Source organism: Parasteatoda tepidariorum, chromosome 2 (assembly GCF_982258835.1).
Source record: "Parasteatoda tepidariorum strain Cologne lab strain chromosome 2, Ptep-v5.0, whole genome shotgun sequence".
In the NCBI taxonomy this organism is placed as follows: Eukaryota; Metazoa; Arthropoda; class Arachnida; order Araneae; family Theridiidae; genus Parasteatoda; species Parasteatoda tepidariorum.
Window position 1 is genome coordinate 80,493,860 of NC_141756.1, and position 13,198 is coordinate 80,507,057.

Here is a 13,198-nt window from a genome sequence, read left to right on the forward strand (position 1 = left end):
AACAATAAATAAAAAGAACTTAAGGGGCTTTTAAACTCACCAATTTGGATTTTAACTAACGTAATGTTAATGCATTTTCATTAATGATTTTTAAAAAAAAATTTTTAAAATCATTAATAAAAATGCATTCTCAATTCTTATATAATTTCAGAAATACATATAATAACCAAAAGCAAACTAATTTTTGCACTGCCTGCTAAAATAATTCTGAAAAAAAAAATTTCATTTTCTAAAATATTGTGTCACACCTAAGAACATAATTATAATTCTCATCTATTAAAATAATTCTGAATATCATCTATTAAAATAATTCTGAAAAAAGTAAAGGAAAACATTTTCATTTCCTAGAATATCGCATTCTAGGAAATGATTCTGAAAAAAATTACAGAATCATTTCCTAGAATGCGATAAATAATTCTGAAAAGAGTAAAAACATTTTCATTTCCTCAAATTATAATTTATTTTTCTATTTCATTACCTCAATAATCTTTCAAACATCAATTATTGTTAGTCAAACTGGCAATAAGGATAGATGCCCACAATTCTAAAATTCAACTTACCTTCATCAGAGTATTTGATACATCTTCTAAATTCCGTCCTTTCTTCATCTTGAGATTCGCTCGCAGACAAAAGTCTTATTTGACCATAGGGGCCAACTTTCCACCGATAAGTGACACCGATCACTTCTTTATCGTATCTATTAGTAAAAAAATAAAAAAAAAACAATCAGGTATTTTTTTTTACATACAAACAAAAATAATAAATAGACCAAAGCAATTTTGGAGAATGGACTTACTTGTGCTTTGTTTCTAGTATTCGAGAAATGATAGAGAGTTCTTCGTGCAGTGTGAACTTTTTACAATCTTCAACGACTGAATCGTGCAATTCCTATAAGTTGCAACATAATAATAAAAAAAAATGCAAAAAATAATTCAACACAAAATTAACTTTCATTACATTACTTACACAAAAAAATACTTGCGGATCTCTGATTTATTAATTTTCAGCTTGTGTGATAATAAAAAAATATTTTAAATAAAATGGAATAAAAAGGTGCTTTAAAAATCCCGAGTTTTTATTTAATATTTAAGTCAGGAAAAGCATTTTAGCAGTTCAAATAACAAAAAATTGCCATTGAAACCGGTTGAAACTACTTCAAACTATAGTATTTAGCCTAAGCCTGTACCGGGCCCGAGTTTTGCCTATCGAACTCTTTATTTATACACCAATAACAAAATCGACAAAAAATTGCGCATCAAAAAGGATTTTAGCTCATTACTAACAAGCTTATCTAATATTCTTATCAAATATTCTATCTAATATACCATCTAATATCTAATATTCTATCTAATATTCTATCTAATATTCTATCTAATATTCTATCTAATATTCTATCTAATATTCTATCTAATATTCTATCTAATATCTAATATTCTGTATAATATCTAATATTCAATTTAATATCTAATATTCTATCTAATATAAAACTAAAATAAACCCGAGGCCGGGATAGCTTAATATATGCGCATGATACGGAAAAAATATAACGAGTAGTTAATAAAATACAAAATAGTAGTTTAAAATAGCCAATAAAACTACCATAATCGATAAAACTTTAGGTCTGCCAGATATCGCGCAGTCGAACACTTCCTTAATAACAACCGGTCAATTATATAGAAAGAAAAATCTGTTAACTTGACTACCTCATGCTGATTACTAATTCAATATTAATAATAATTATCAAACTGCCAAAAACGATCAAATTTCCTCCTTTTTCAGAATTTCTTGGTAGTTTTTTTTTTCTTTTTGAACTTTAAATAGAAAAAAATCTTAATAATAAAGCAAACTTGAATATGATCGATACTTGACTAGTATATGTTTCCTAACTTATTCTTTTTTCTAAAACAGGTGGCAAGAAATGGAGTCATCTAACGGATTTCCGGTCATTGAAAATAGTAAGTTCGGAAGTTGTGATGCAATTTTATCTAAATATCCCTCACGGGTCATTCATAGAAGAAGCCACCATTTAAGGACAAACGGATAAAGTGTTTTTATTTAACGTACAAATAAATTTTGAAAAAAAAGAAGGTTTCATTGATTTCTTACTTAAAGATTATATTTGTGTCGTTACTTTTGAAAGTGGAATAAATCCATTTTTCATGTCGAGGTTTTTAAGAGTTAGTGTTTGAATAAATTTAAAAAAATATTTGTAAAAAATCAATTAATTTGGGTAAACTTTTTAACATTATCATTTTATGAAACATCAAAACGCAATAATGGATATTAAAATCGTTGAAACTTAAAAAGATTTTTTAAGGTCAACTTATTAGACTTTCATGAAATAACAAATCGTTTCTCTTCGTTTGCAAAAAAAACTAAGAAACATTCAAGTCCGCTAGAAAAGGAATTTTATATTGAAGAAGATTTATGAAAATAAGGGTTTGGTTACAATTTTTTAAACTTTTCAAATTTAATATAACAGTTTAAGAAAAAAATAAATTTATTAGTCCTAATTTTTTGATGATTTTTTTTAAATTATATGTACTAATAATGATTATTTGCTGCTTTAGAGCAGTGTTTCCCAAAGTGTGGTACACGTACCCCCAGGGATACGGGAACAGTTTAGTGGGGGTGCCCGTTCTTATGAATTCAAAAAAATTTTATTTAAAAACAAAGCTAGCCATTAAAATTTATGATTACGTATTTTTTTATTGGCTATTTTTGCAGCGTTAAAAGTTAATAATTAGTGGTGTCAACAGCGAGTTGTGATATTTAACTTTTGTGCAATTCTTTTTTATAGTAAAAAATACATTTATTTCTTTTTATTAGTGATACACAGGGTTACGAAAAATTTAGAAAGGGTACACAAAAGTCATAAGTTTGAGAAACACTGCTTTAGAGTTTCTACCATTTCTCCTATTTACTTCTCAAAGTTTCAAAACTGAACGGTACGTTAGTTACAAATTGTTAAAAAGAACGAAGAAAAAAGTTTTTATTTCAGTTACATTTTCTGAATGTATGTTTAGTTAAAAAAATATTATACAAAATTTAGTTTTCCCAAAATAATTTAGGAAAGCAAGCATTGTGTTTACAGCAATTATGGTGCTGCTGACTGAAAAATATAAACTTAATATGAACTAGTAGAACAAAACAAACCATATAGTTGTATTTTCGGTATTTCAAATTATTATTGAGTTTCCCGCACTCATTTTAGTTATAGCATCCGTACTCATTTAGTAAAAATCATAACTGTCCTGTACTCCATTTAGTAAAAATATAAGTGAAATTCTTACCTGTAAAAAAGATGCTATGCTGGCATCTTCAAAAAATGCTTCTCTAATGACAGTCGCCCAAATTTGTACAAATTGTAAGACACGTTTCTTATTGGCTATAATAAACTCCTTTTCTTGCTTGCAATTTGTAGCGTCTATCCTATAGGTATCGTTAGTTAAGGAAACTAAACGATGATAAATAAATGTTTCAATTATTAAAACTTACTAAGAATATAATAAAATACACACGTTGTAAAATAACTTGTATTTTAGAATTACATAAATAATAACATGCATAAAAACTCGATTTTTGAACGTTAGCTAAGTTTTAAAACTTTTCAGAAATTTTTTATTTATTTTGAAATTTTTCCTTTTTTACAGTATTTATTACCATCCGTTTACGATTTCGATAAAGTAAAAAAATATCTTGATAATGAGGCAAGTAAATATTAAATACTAAGTTTCAAAACATTAGGTTGTTAAAAAAGTTCTGCAACACCCTTGTTGAAAAATCTCGTTTTCAGCAATACAGATTAAAACCCAAAGTTCAGTTTTATCCAAAGTCATTTAGAACATATTGATGAAAGTTTAAACAAAGAACATTAAAAAACAAACACGCAAAATGAAAATTTATAAAAGGTGAAATTTTTGTAAGATGTGCAGATCTTTTTTAACCACCTAATAAAAAAGTTCTGCAACCCTTGCGAAAATTTGAAATTTTATAAATTTTCATTTAGTGTTATAATTTTTTGGTGTTCTTAGTTTAAATTTTCATCAATAAGCTCTAAATGACTTTGGATAAAACTGAACGTCAGGTTTTGACTCGTTATTGCTATAAACGAGATCTTTCAGCAAGGGATTCTGCAAGGGGTGTTGCAGAACTTTTTTAACAACTTAATACTTCGTATCATTTACAGAAAACAAAACTTTACTTGACGTTTATGCGTGATCTATGAAAAAGTGCATGTTAAACAAAAATTTTATTTATTTATTTACATGCTGTATAATGAGTCCAGTTTTGTAAAAATCTACATAAAGTAACTTTAATACTATAGATATATTTTCTAGCGATCGATTATATATAATTGAATTTATTAAACTGCTGGATCTATAACGTTCTATCAATGTAATAAAATCGATAGCGTTCAATATGAAGACATAACTGGTATAACATATCATAAAATATTAAGTTAAAATTAAACATAAATTTATAGCATTTTAACACCCTTTATGAACAAAATAAAAGCTGAATAATTAAAAAGGATATTGTCTCATAAGCTCAGGACATAGTTGGTGACTTGGCATAAATATCACATGGGTGAGAAGAAAGTCTTCCAAAAATGTATCTGAAATTTAAAAAAAATATTGAGATATTTAAAGGAGTCATATATTTTTATGTCATATCAATACACTATAAATTAATATGCTTTTAATCTTGAAGCTAAAACAAATTCATAGCTAAATATCAAATTCATTAAAATTTTTAAAAAAATGGATATATAAAATGAAGTTTTCTAGCTTAAGTTAAATTGCTTAATTCAAGCTCAATTTTTCTTAATCGAAGGTGGGAACATTAGGAAAAAACTACTACTTTGCATTGTATGAGACTTACTTATCTGTAATTCAATAAAATAAATTCCGAAATACAGAATAGACGAGGTTCATATAAATAGTTTTGTAGAAAACGCGTTCGCAGTTTTAAAATTTGTATAGGGTCCCTCTGACACGATTCTGCATCGTGCATTGTAACTCTAACAAACGTTCGAATTTAGGAAGTTAATTGTAATTGCTGTTTCATGCAAAATTCGCTAATTAATAATAAAAGTAATTTATTTTAAAAAAAGAAGAGGGAAAGTGTAAAAAAATTTCGAAAATTTGAAGTCATGTGCAAAACAACTGTAAATCTCCTAAATTCAAAATCCTAGAAAATCATAAAATCGACTGCAACAAATGCAGGGAACCCTTACTTGTTCAAAACCTTGTGCAAAAAGTAAACATTTCAAGAAAAAAAATTTTAAATTATTTTTTTTATTTTACTTTGCTACTACAAAAACCTTCTTAAATACATAAATATATGCTGTCTATTGTAAGATATATGATGTATACATATATGTATGCATATATGCTATCTATTGTCTATTGTATTGTCTATAAAGATATTCTTTTTCATAAAAAGTTTTACAAAAATTATGCCATTTGTCAAAAACTGCGTCGTTTTAAACTTCCAACAGCTCCAAAAACGTACATCGAAAAAAACCGAATGTAACACAAAATTTTGTATCGCAACAAACGTGTATCTTCCATGCTCATGATTTACTGTCTTTTAATTTTATTTTCTTAGAAATAATTTTTTTATGTTAGTCAAACTTCCAGATTAATTTAAAAGTCTTAAACTGCATAAATTCCATTTAATTTAGAGTCATTTTTATTTTTTTATATTAATAATTTAGTTACTTCACTCAATTTTTAGTGATAAATTTGGAACGCTTCAAAAAATAAAATAAACGTATAGTGAAATGAAGTATTTTCCATTCAAAAAGCTCACTGGGTTATTAAACACCTATTTTTTATGAAGAAAAATATTTAAAAGTAAAGAAATTAGGAGGAATCGTATAAATTGACTAGTAGAAAAAAAAAGATGAATGAATGTGTTGGTGTATGTATTCAAACGACATTAATTTATAAAATTTATTTCCTATAAAGAGAAAATATTTTTTATCTTGTCTAACAAAAGTTAATTGTCGGATAATTAATAATGAACAGCTTCCGATTACGAAATTCCCACAAGAAATTATTCAGAACTTCCGCCGCTTACGTCGCTCAACTCAGATACAGCGTTTCAGACTGGTTTTTCTCATCTTGACGATCAAATATGCAATATGCAATAAGAAAAAAAAATGGCGCCAGTTTTCAATGCCACTAGAATTCATTCTATCAAATTGTTCCTATTTTCTGAACAATTTTTCTCGTTATGTTTTAATACATACAAATTTCTGAATACAAAGATCTTTGTAAAGATTTTAAACAACTTTATATAAAAGCATTACGGTGTAAGTTCTTAGGTTCAGAGTATGCCATGCCATATTGCAGTGCAAATATTTGTTATTGAGAAGAAAAAAAAATTATTTCGTTATTCTGCTAATGCAATCGGCATTTCATTTAATATTTTCGGAATTATTACTAAGGATATTACATAAAAGATAAGAATTGAAATAAAGACAAGAGTATCTGAAATTTCAAAAAATTGCTAAACTGTTTAAAATAATTATTTACGGAATAATTTTGGGGTGCTAATAGCCAAGTCATTAGATAACAATCATAACTTTCGATGTACATTTATTCTTTTAAATATTTGAGGGATTGTTATTACTTATTAAAAATTAATTTAAACTTGTTACATAAACTTCAATTTCGTTGATCTCACCCTTTCAGCCTCACCGGGACATGTCCCGTCTAAAAAAACCCACATGCCCCAGCCCCCGCACTCCAACTGCTCTAAGAGATAATTTTTTTTTTATTTTAGCAAAATATTGTTATTTTTACCTTATTTGATAAAGTGAAGCCGTAATTTGTCTTTTTATTGGAAAAGTAAAAATTGGTCTTGAAAGGCTTAAATAGCATCCAACTAAAATTTTGGTTTAGATTTTTCCTTTTCGTTAAGGGTCTTAAAAAGTATTAATATACTTAAGAAATTAACAATATAATCTAAATCGATAATACCACAAAATCATTGAAGCTGTATTTAGTTGAGCCACCTAAGAAATAAATAGGAGAAAAAAAAATTTAAAAATTCTTTACCACTAGCATCTTCATTCCTTTGATCTATTCTCGTTTCTAGGAGATGTTCCAACATCTTTTGGGGAGTGCCGGCCATAACCATATATCTAAATAGGGATATAGGTAAAATAACAAATCACTTGCTTTCCTAGCATAAAATCTACAAAGACTGCTTTAGTAATAGATAAATAAAATAATTATCTAGCCTGAGAATCGTGAAAAGAGTTAATCACATAAATATTTTATTTTATGGATGCACAAATAATTAAACGCGGTGTTCTTTAAAGACCGTCCTTAATTATTTTTTAAACTATTTTTCAAAAAATGAAAATGAAAAAAAAGATTATTCATTTTAAGGCACACAAGGTGATATTTAAATACATGAAACACTAAAATACATAAAAAATCTAACGAATCTTTGAAGCAGGGAGTGCTGAAAACGTAAAAATCCGTTTGATTGCCAGAACTATTTAGAGGAGAGCCTGAAGTACTAGTGATACGACGGATTTCGATGGCGTGTTTGTTCGTCTAATTTGCGAAACTTTGATAAGTTTATTTTTAACATCACTTTTGAAAAGAATTCATAAAATCTATATTAAAGACAAAAAATTTGTATTTAAAGCAATACTGTTTACAGATTTTAAAAGATACATACGTGTAATGTATATGAAGATTTGCAGATTTGATTAGCAAATTTGATGAATAAAACATTTTGATACGCGCTATTTTAACATATAATTAAATCTACATAGTAAATAAATTTGCTCATATAATTTTGCAAATAGAATAAATTGGAAAGATTAATTTAAGATTATCATTAATCATTAATTAAGATAATCATTAATCATTGCCTAAAGTAAACGAAAGTTCTAAATAAATAATAGAAAAGTGAAACAATAAATGATGATATTCTTACTTATAATGTGAATGGGTGCCATCTGGGGCCCTACTATCAGTTGGAATTTTCTGTAACAGTAAGACATCTTGACCATGTTCTTTTAATCGAACAGTATTGGCTTCGACATCCTGAAAATTAAGACATACTTGTACTTTATCTACTGTCTAGAGAAGTTAGTACTCCTTATTACTACAATTGTTTCACTTTCACTTCATTTGCTTTCAAAAAAGAATTGAACTTTAATTCTATCGATCGATGTTTCTTTTTTATATTTGCTTAGGTATATTTTTTGTACATTTTCGATATAACGATATCGAATAATAACGTCTGTTTTCGTTCGGTCAACCAGATTCGTTAAACCAAGCGTCGACTGTATTTTTTGACAGATGTTGCAAGCTGTCAAATTTAAAACTATTAACCTTTGAAAAAAAAGACTTAAGTTACGCAACTTTTTACTAAATTTAGTATAACTTTTATTGCATTAAGCAACATAAGTTCCATGCAAAAAGTTTAGTCACATAGAACATTTACTTCAGTACAAAAAAATAAGAAAACGGTTCTATATTCAAGGCACGCATTTTAACACAATAAGCAGCAAAATCAAAAGGATCAAAATCAGTAAAATATATATATACAGATAAATTTTGAAGGAAAAAAAAGTTTTGAGGTATTTCTAATTTACAAAGTAAAATCTTCAGTGTTATATTTCATCATAAAATAAAAGTTTTTATTAACATATTAGCAGTTATACTTAATTATTCTTTTATCAACTTTGCAAGGTATTTAAAGGTATCGAAATAACTATTTTTTCTGTTCGAAAAGTTCAGTTTTTTTTCTTTAATAATCGAAAAACTAAAGATAGATGTAAGAGACGTGAAATTTTTGTAAAATAAATAATAGCTTGAAAGCACAATAGATACACAAATATAGCAAGTACAAACATAAAACAAGTAATAATTTCAGCCTTTTAAAATAAAATGAAACTTAAGTTTCCAATAAAATTATGACAAATAAGAGTCTATAGTTATTGAAATACGATAATTATATATAGCAATTTTGAAATAAAGTAGGCACGCTAATAGAAATTTATAAAATTTTAATACAACAGATTTTTATAATTTAAAATAAGATTGCCATAACATGTCATAAGATTGTCCTATAAACAGAAATTTAAAAAAAAATGCATGTAAATATTTTATCAATTATTAAAAATATATACTTTTTACGGAATTTCCTTTTTTTAGAAAGAAACAGTACTTACCCTAATAATATTGTTGAAATCATCTTTGTCTACCCTAAGGAAATGACAATTGTTCTCTCTTGTAACAATTGTAGCTGCTCTGAAAGAAGGAATAAAAAGAGTCTTAGAGATATCATTTTGAATAATTGATTGTAATTAAATGACAGACTGTCGTCGTATTCAGCAATTAAATCAGAGTTAAATACACATAAAAGCTTATTTTAAGCCCATCATAAAAGGCGAGACTCAATCTGCGAGATAATTTAAGAGAATTCTTTATAAAGCGTTAATTAAGAATATAGAATGGGAGTTATAAAAAATAAATTCAATTAATATTTTGCATATTTATTTTAAATATAATTACCTGGGAGCATCGTTAACTAGTGCCAATTTTCCGAAATCGTCTCCTTCATGCAAGCTGCACACAACACCCTGGCAAGAAAAGAAATATTTACAATATAGAAAGAAAAGCCACCAATTCTAATAAGAAGTTTTTACTTCCCCCCTCCCAGAAAAAAAAATAAAAATATTAAATAGGAAATATTTGCAGCCAACAAAAGAGCATCTATTTCCATTTTAAAGCATAGTGAGAATAATTCCAATAAGTAATAACTATTTAAAAAATAGTTTGTATTTTAGTAAAGGAAGGAATTTAAAAGAGTTACAATTCAAATGTTATTGTAATTTCATGGGTCCCATGCAATGTATCTTATACTGGAGTTAGAAGAATTTTAAATCTCTGAGAAAATTCATTTTTTTATAATAAAATAAATTTAAAGTTTGAACTTTATGTGATTATAAATTTATGTTAACGCAGTTATATTTTGTAATATCTGACTGAATTTTCCGCATTGTCAATAGTTTAAACGCATTTCTCCTTAAAATTCGTTGCGTTTGCTTGCTTCGTCTTGTTTTTAATCTATTTTATTTAGTTACTATTTATAGCTTGAAAAAAAATTTAGATGTAGCCAATAATTTACGAAATTAAATAACTTACTATGCGTAAAAATGCGTAAATAGAATGAAATTTAAAAATAGTAATTTACAAAAGTTTTTAAAGTAGCTTTACTAGTAGCGCGAAACTATACTTTTGAACTTTTGCAACAGAGGAAAATAGATGAATGTTAAAAACAACAATGCTTAAAATGCATGAAAAGTTAGAAAAAAAATTCATATTTAGGATTTGAAAATGCATATAATGACATAAACGTAGCTGAAAATCAAAAGTCACTTATTGTATTTATCAATCTATTGCTAAATTATAAATAATAAGTAGAACGAAAAGTATAAAATAGCTAATAAATTGTTTTTTTTAAAAAAAAAAACTCTTTAAATATTAAGTAAAAAATAAAAATAAAAAATTCAAAAAATTTAATGTACTTATAGCTTGTGTTTTAGGAAGCTTTCTAATTTACAGTTTAAGACAGTCTAATGCCTCAAAAAATCAATTTTAAAATTTCTCCAACGCAATTCTTATAAAAATATTTAATGAAAAAATTAAAACTTTACAGAAAATACGTTATCTTTCATCGAAATAATTATTCGCAGCAAACGATACAGAGAAGTTCCTTTTTTCTATATTCAAACTAAAATAGTTATTTGCAGTTGTCAATTTTCAATTAAAAGATAAAACAGTTTTTTAAACGAAAGAAAATAAATTTTTATTTTCATATTTTGAATCTTAAAAATATTAAAAATATATATATATATTACAAAACTGTTGTATAAAGCTTTAAATACTCAGAACCATAATGATTAAATTACTTTTCTTACTTGTTGATTTATGGATATGTTTAGCTTCTTTTTAATAAGATGTTTTAAAATCATGATGAACTCTATAACCGTTGGTAAGCGTTTATTTTACTTGTTTTAATGTCTTTTTTTCCATTTTTTTAATCTAAGTTGCATTTTATTTAAAAAAAAGATGATGTCATGTCTTGATGTTTCCCGGTTGCAATAATTACTGCGGAAAATCTTAATTTCCATTTCCCTTAACTCACTTCGTAAAAGCTTTCCGTAAAATTAGTTTCATTTTAGTTTCACTCTATTTACTTTCTTAAAACAGGTTTTATTCTTAAAATTCCTTTCTGTTTCAGCACTAGTCATTGAAATCACAACTTTCCATTTTCTGATAATAATTTGATTTCACATTTAAAAATCGTCTGCGTTTTTTTTATTTATTTTTTTTTATCGTGAAGATAGATAAAAATACTTGTTTAGGAAAGTAAATGCAGCTCAAAATGTGCATTTAAAAAAACAGTCCCAGTTCAAAATGCGTGTTTCAGAAAATAGGCAGAGCTAAAAATGAGCATGCAAGAAAACGGAAAAAACGCAAAATGCGCTTTTTTAATGTTAAACCAAAATTTCAACAGGTAAGCGAGGAATTTCGATTACTTTTTTAATCTCTAAGCATTACCATTCATAGCCAAGTTCTGGACCTCAGGGTGGCAGTGGCTGAATATATTCCAGTTATAACTTTTCAAACCATATCAATGCATTCAAATCTCTTAACAATAATTATTAAAAAACGAAGTTTTACAACGTAAATTTACTACCAATATTATAAATTTATCAGCCTATAAAAATTCTTTATAAAAACACTAAGTTAAAAAGTGTAATAAGTGATTCATGTAAAATGTAATAAGTGAAAATATAATAATCAGCATTAAGAATTTATTTGAATTCATAATAAATTCATAAAAAATAGAAATCCTTTGAGTAGCTCTTACACTTTAAAAAAAAAAAAAAAAAACTTCTTAAAAGTAATTGGAACAACAAAATCGAATGTTATGTCCATAAATAGTTTCCGTCCAGTTTATTAGATGCTCATTTTGAGTCATAATATTTGATGAAAATGAATTTAAGTACACTACAGATCACGGTTAATTCTCGAACTACAATCAAACAACATAAATATGATGTTTCTAAGCCATTTTTTGCTAACATATACCAATTCCGATGCATGGACTATATAATGTATAATATAAAATAATGCATAATATGAAATGATGTATAGTATAAATGTGTAATATAAAAATATTGTTCAAAATTTCTAAAATTCAAAAGCTATAGATGAGTAGTACTTATTTGATTATATGATTGCAAAATATATTACTTTGTGATGTCTTACCTTTCCGTAAATGACGACATTAACAGCTCCTTTAAGAATAATAAACCATGACTTTCCTTCATCTCCTTGGTTGAAAACTGAAAATTACAAACAAAAATATATTACAAAACTATTTTTGAGTTATAACAAAATCGAATTTTTAAGTGCTTAATTCCAACGATACGTTAGCGCTAGATCATGCTAATTACTTAAAACCATAAACAGTGATAATGACGCACTATACATTCTCTGAAATATTTAAAGAGACACCTAATTCACTTTTAACACCTAAACACCTAATTCACTTTTAACACCTAATTCACTTTTAACACCTAATTTAAACACCACTTTAAACACCTAATTCACTCTTCGAGTTGGTGAGTAAGAAGGGAGAGGAACATATTCAACTATTGTTCATTTAAAAAAAAATTATTTTAAAAGTTTTTAGATATTTTTATATTTTTTTAACTCTTATAGCTGATCATAATTTTACATTGTTATAATATGCAACTGATTTAAATTATTATTTCTTGAATATATATATATTTTTTAATACTGTCAAAATTATATTTCTGAAGTAGATTTGGCCCATTAAAGAGGGTATGCTGAATCGGTTATTCAAAATAAATGCTTTAAAAAATTAAGATTACCTCAATAAATAACACTGGGGAATAAAAGTGTTGTTGCATTAATACAAATACTTGATCTTGACTGCTTCCTGTGCGAGAATTTCATATCTGAAATTAGTTTTGTTCCTTAATATACCGATTTTTTTAAATGACATTTTTAGTCTATTTTCATCGAAATGTACAAGTTTACAAACATTATATGTATGAAGAGGTCGCAAAAATGTTGCAACAAATTTCTTTACATCATGCAAACTACATTGGAACCTATCCTCA

At 26.4% G+C, this 13,198-nt stretch overlaps 1 protein-coding gene across 6 annotated transcripts in view; it reads right to left on the minus strand.

Annotated features, from left to right (window-relative positions):
* The window catches only part of Epac (Exchange protein directly activated by cAMP), a 265,367-nt gene that overhangs the window by 18,846 nt on the left and 233,323 nt on the right, over window positions 1-13,198 (minus strand). For all 6 annotated transcript variants that reach the window (XM_071177747.2, XM_071177748.2, XM_071177749.2 and 3 more), the window contains 9 exons: window positions 12,318-12,394; window positions 9,552-9,619; window positions 9,209-9,287; window positions 7,966-8,075; window positions 7,071-7,156; window positions 4,540-4,618; window positions 3,294-3,438; window positions 797-888; window positions 561-697 (listed from right to left, as the gene is read on the minus strand). In XM_071177747.2, coding sequence (XP_071033848.1) covers window positions 561-697; window positions 797-888; window positions 3,294-3,438; window positions 4,540-4,618; window positions 7,071-7,156; window positions 7,966-8,075; window positions 9,209-9,287; window positions 9,552-9,619; window positions 12,318-12,394 — 873 coding nt within the window. The remainder of the gene's footprint in view (window positions 1-560; window positions 698-796; window positions 889-3,293; window positions 3,439-4,539; window positions 4,619-7,070; window positions 7,157-7,965; window positions 8,076-9,208; window positions 9,288-9,551; window positions 9,620-12,317; window positions 12,395-13,198) is intronic.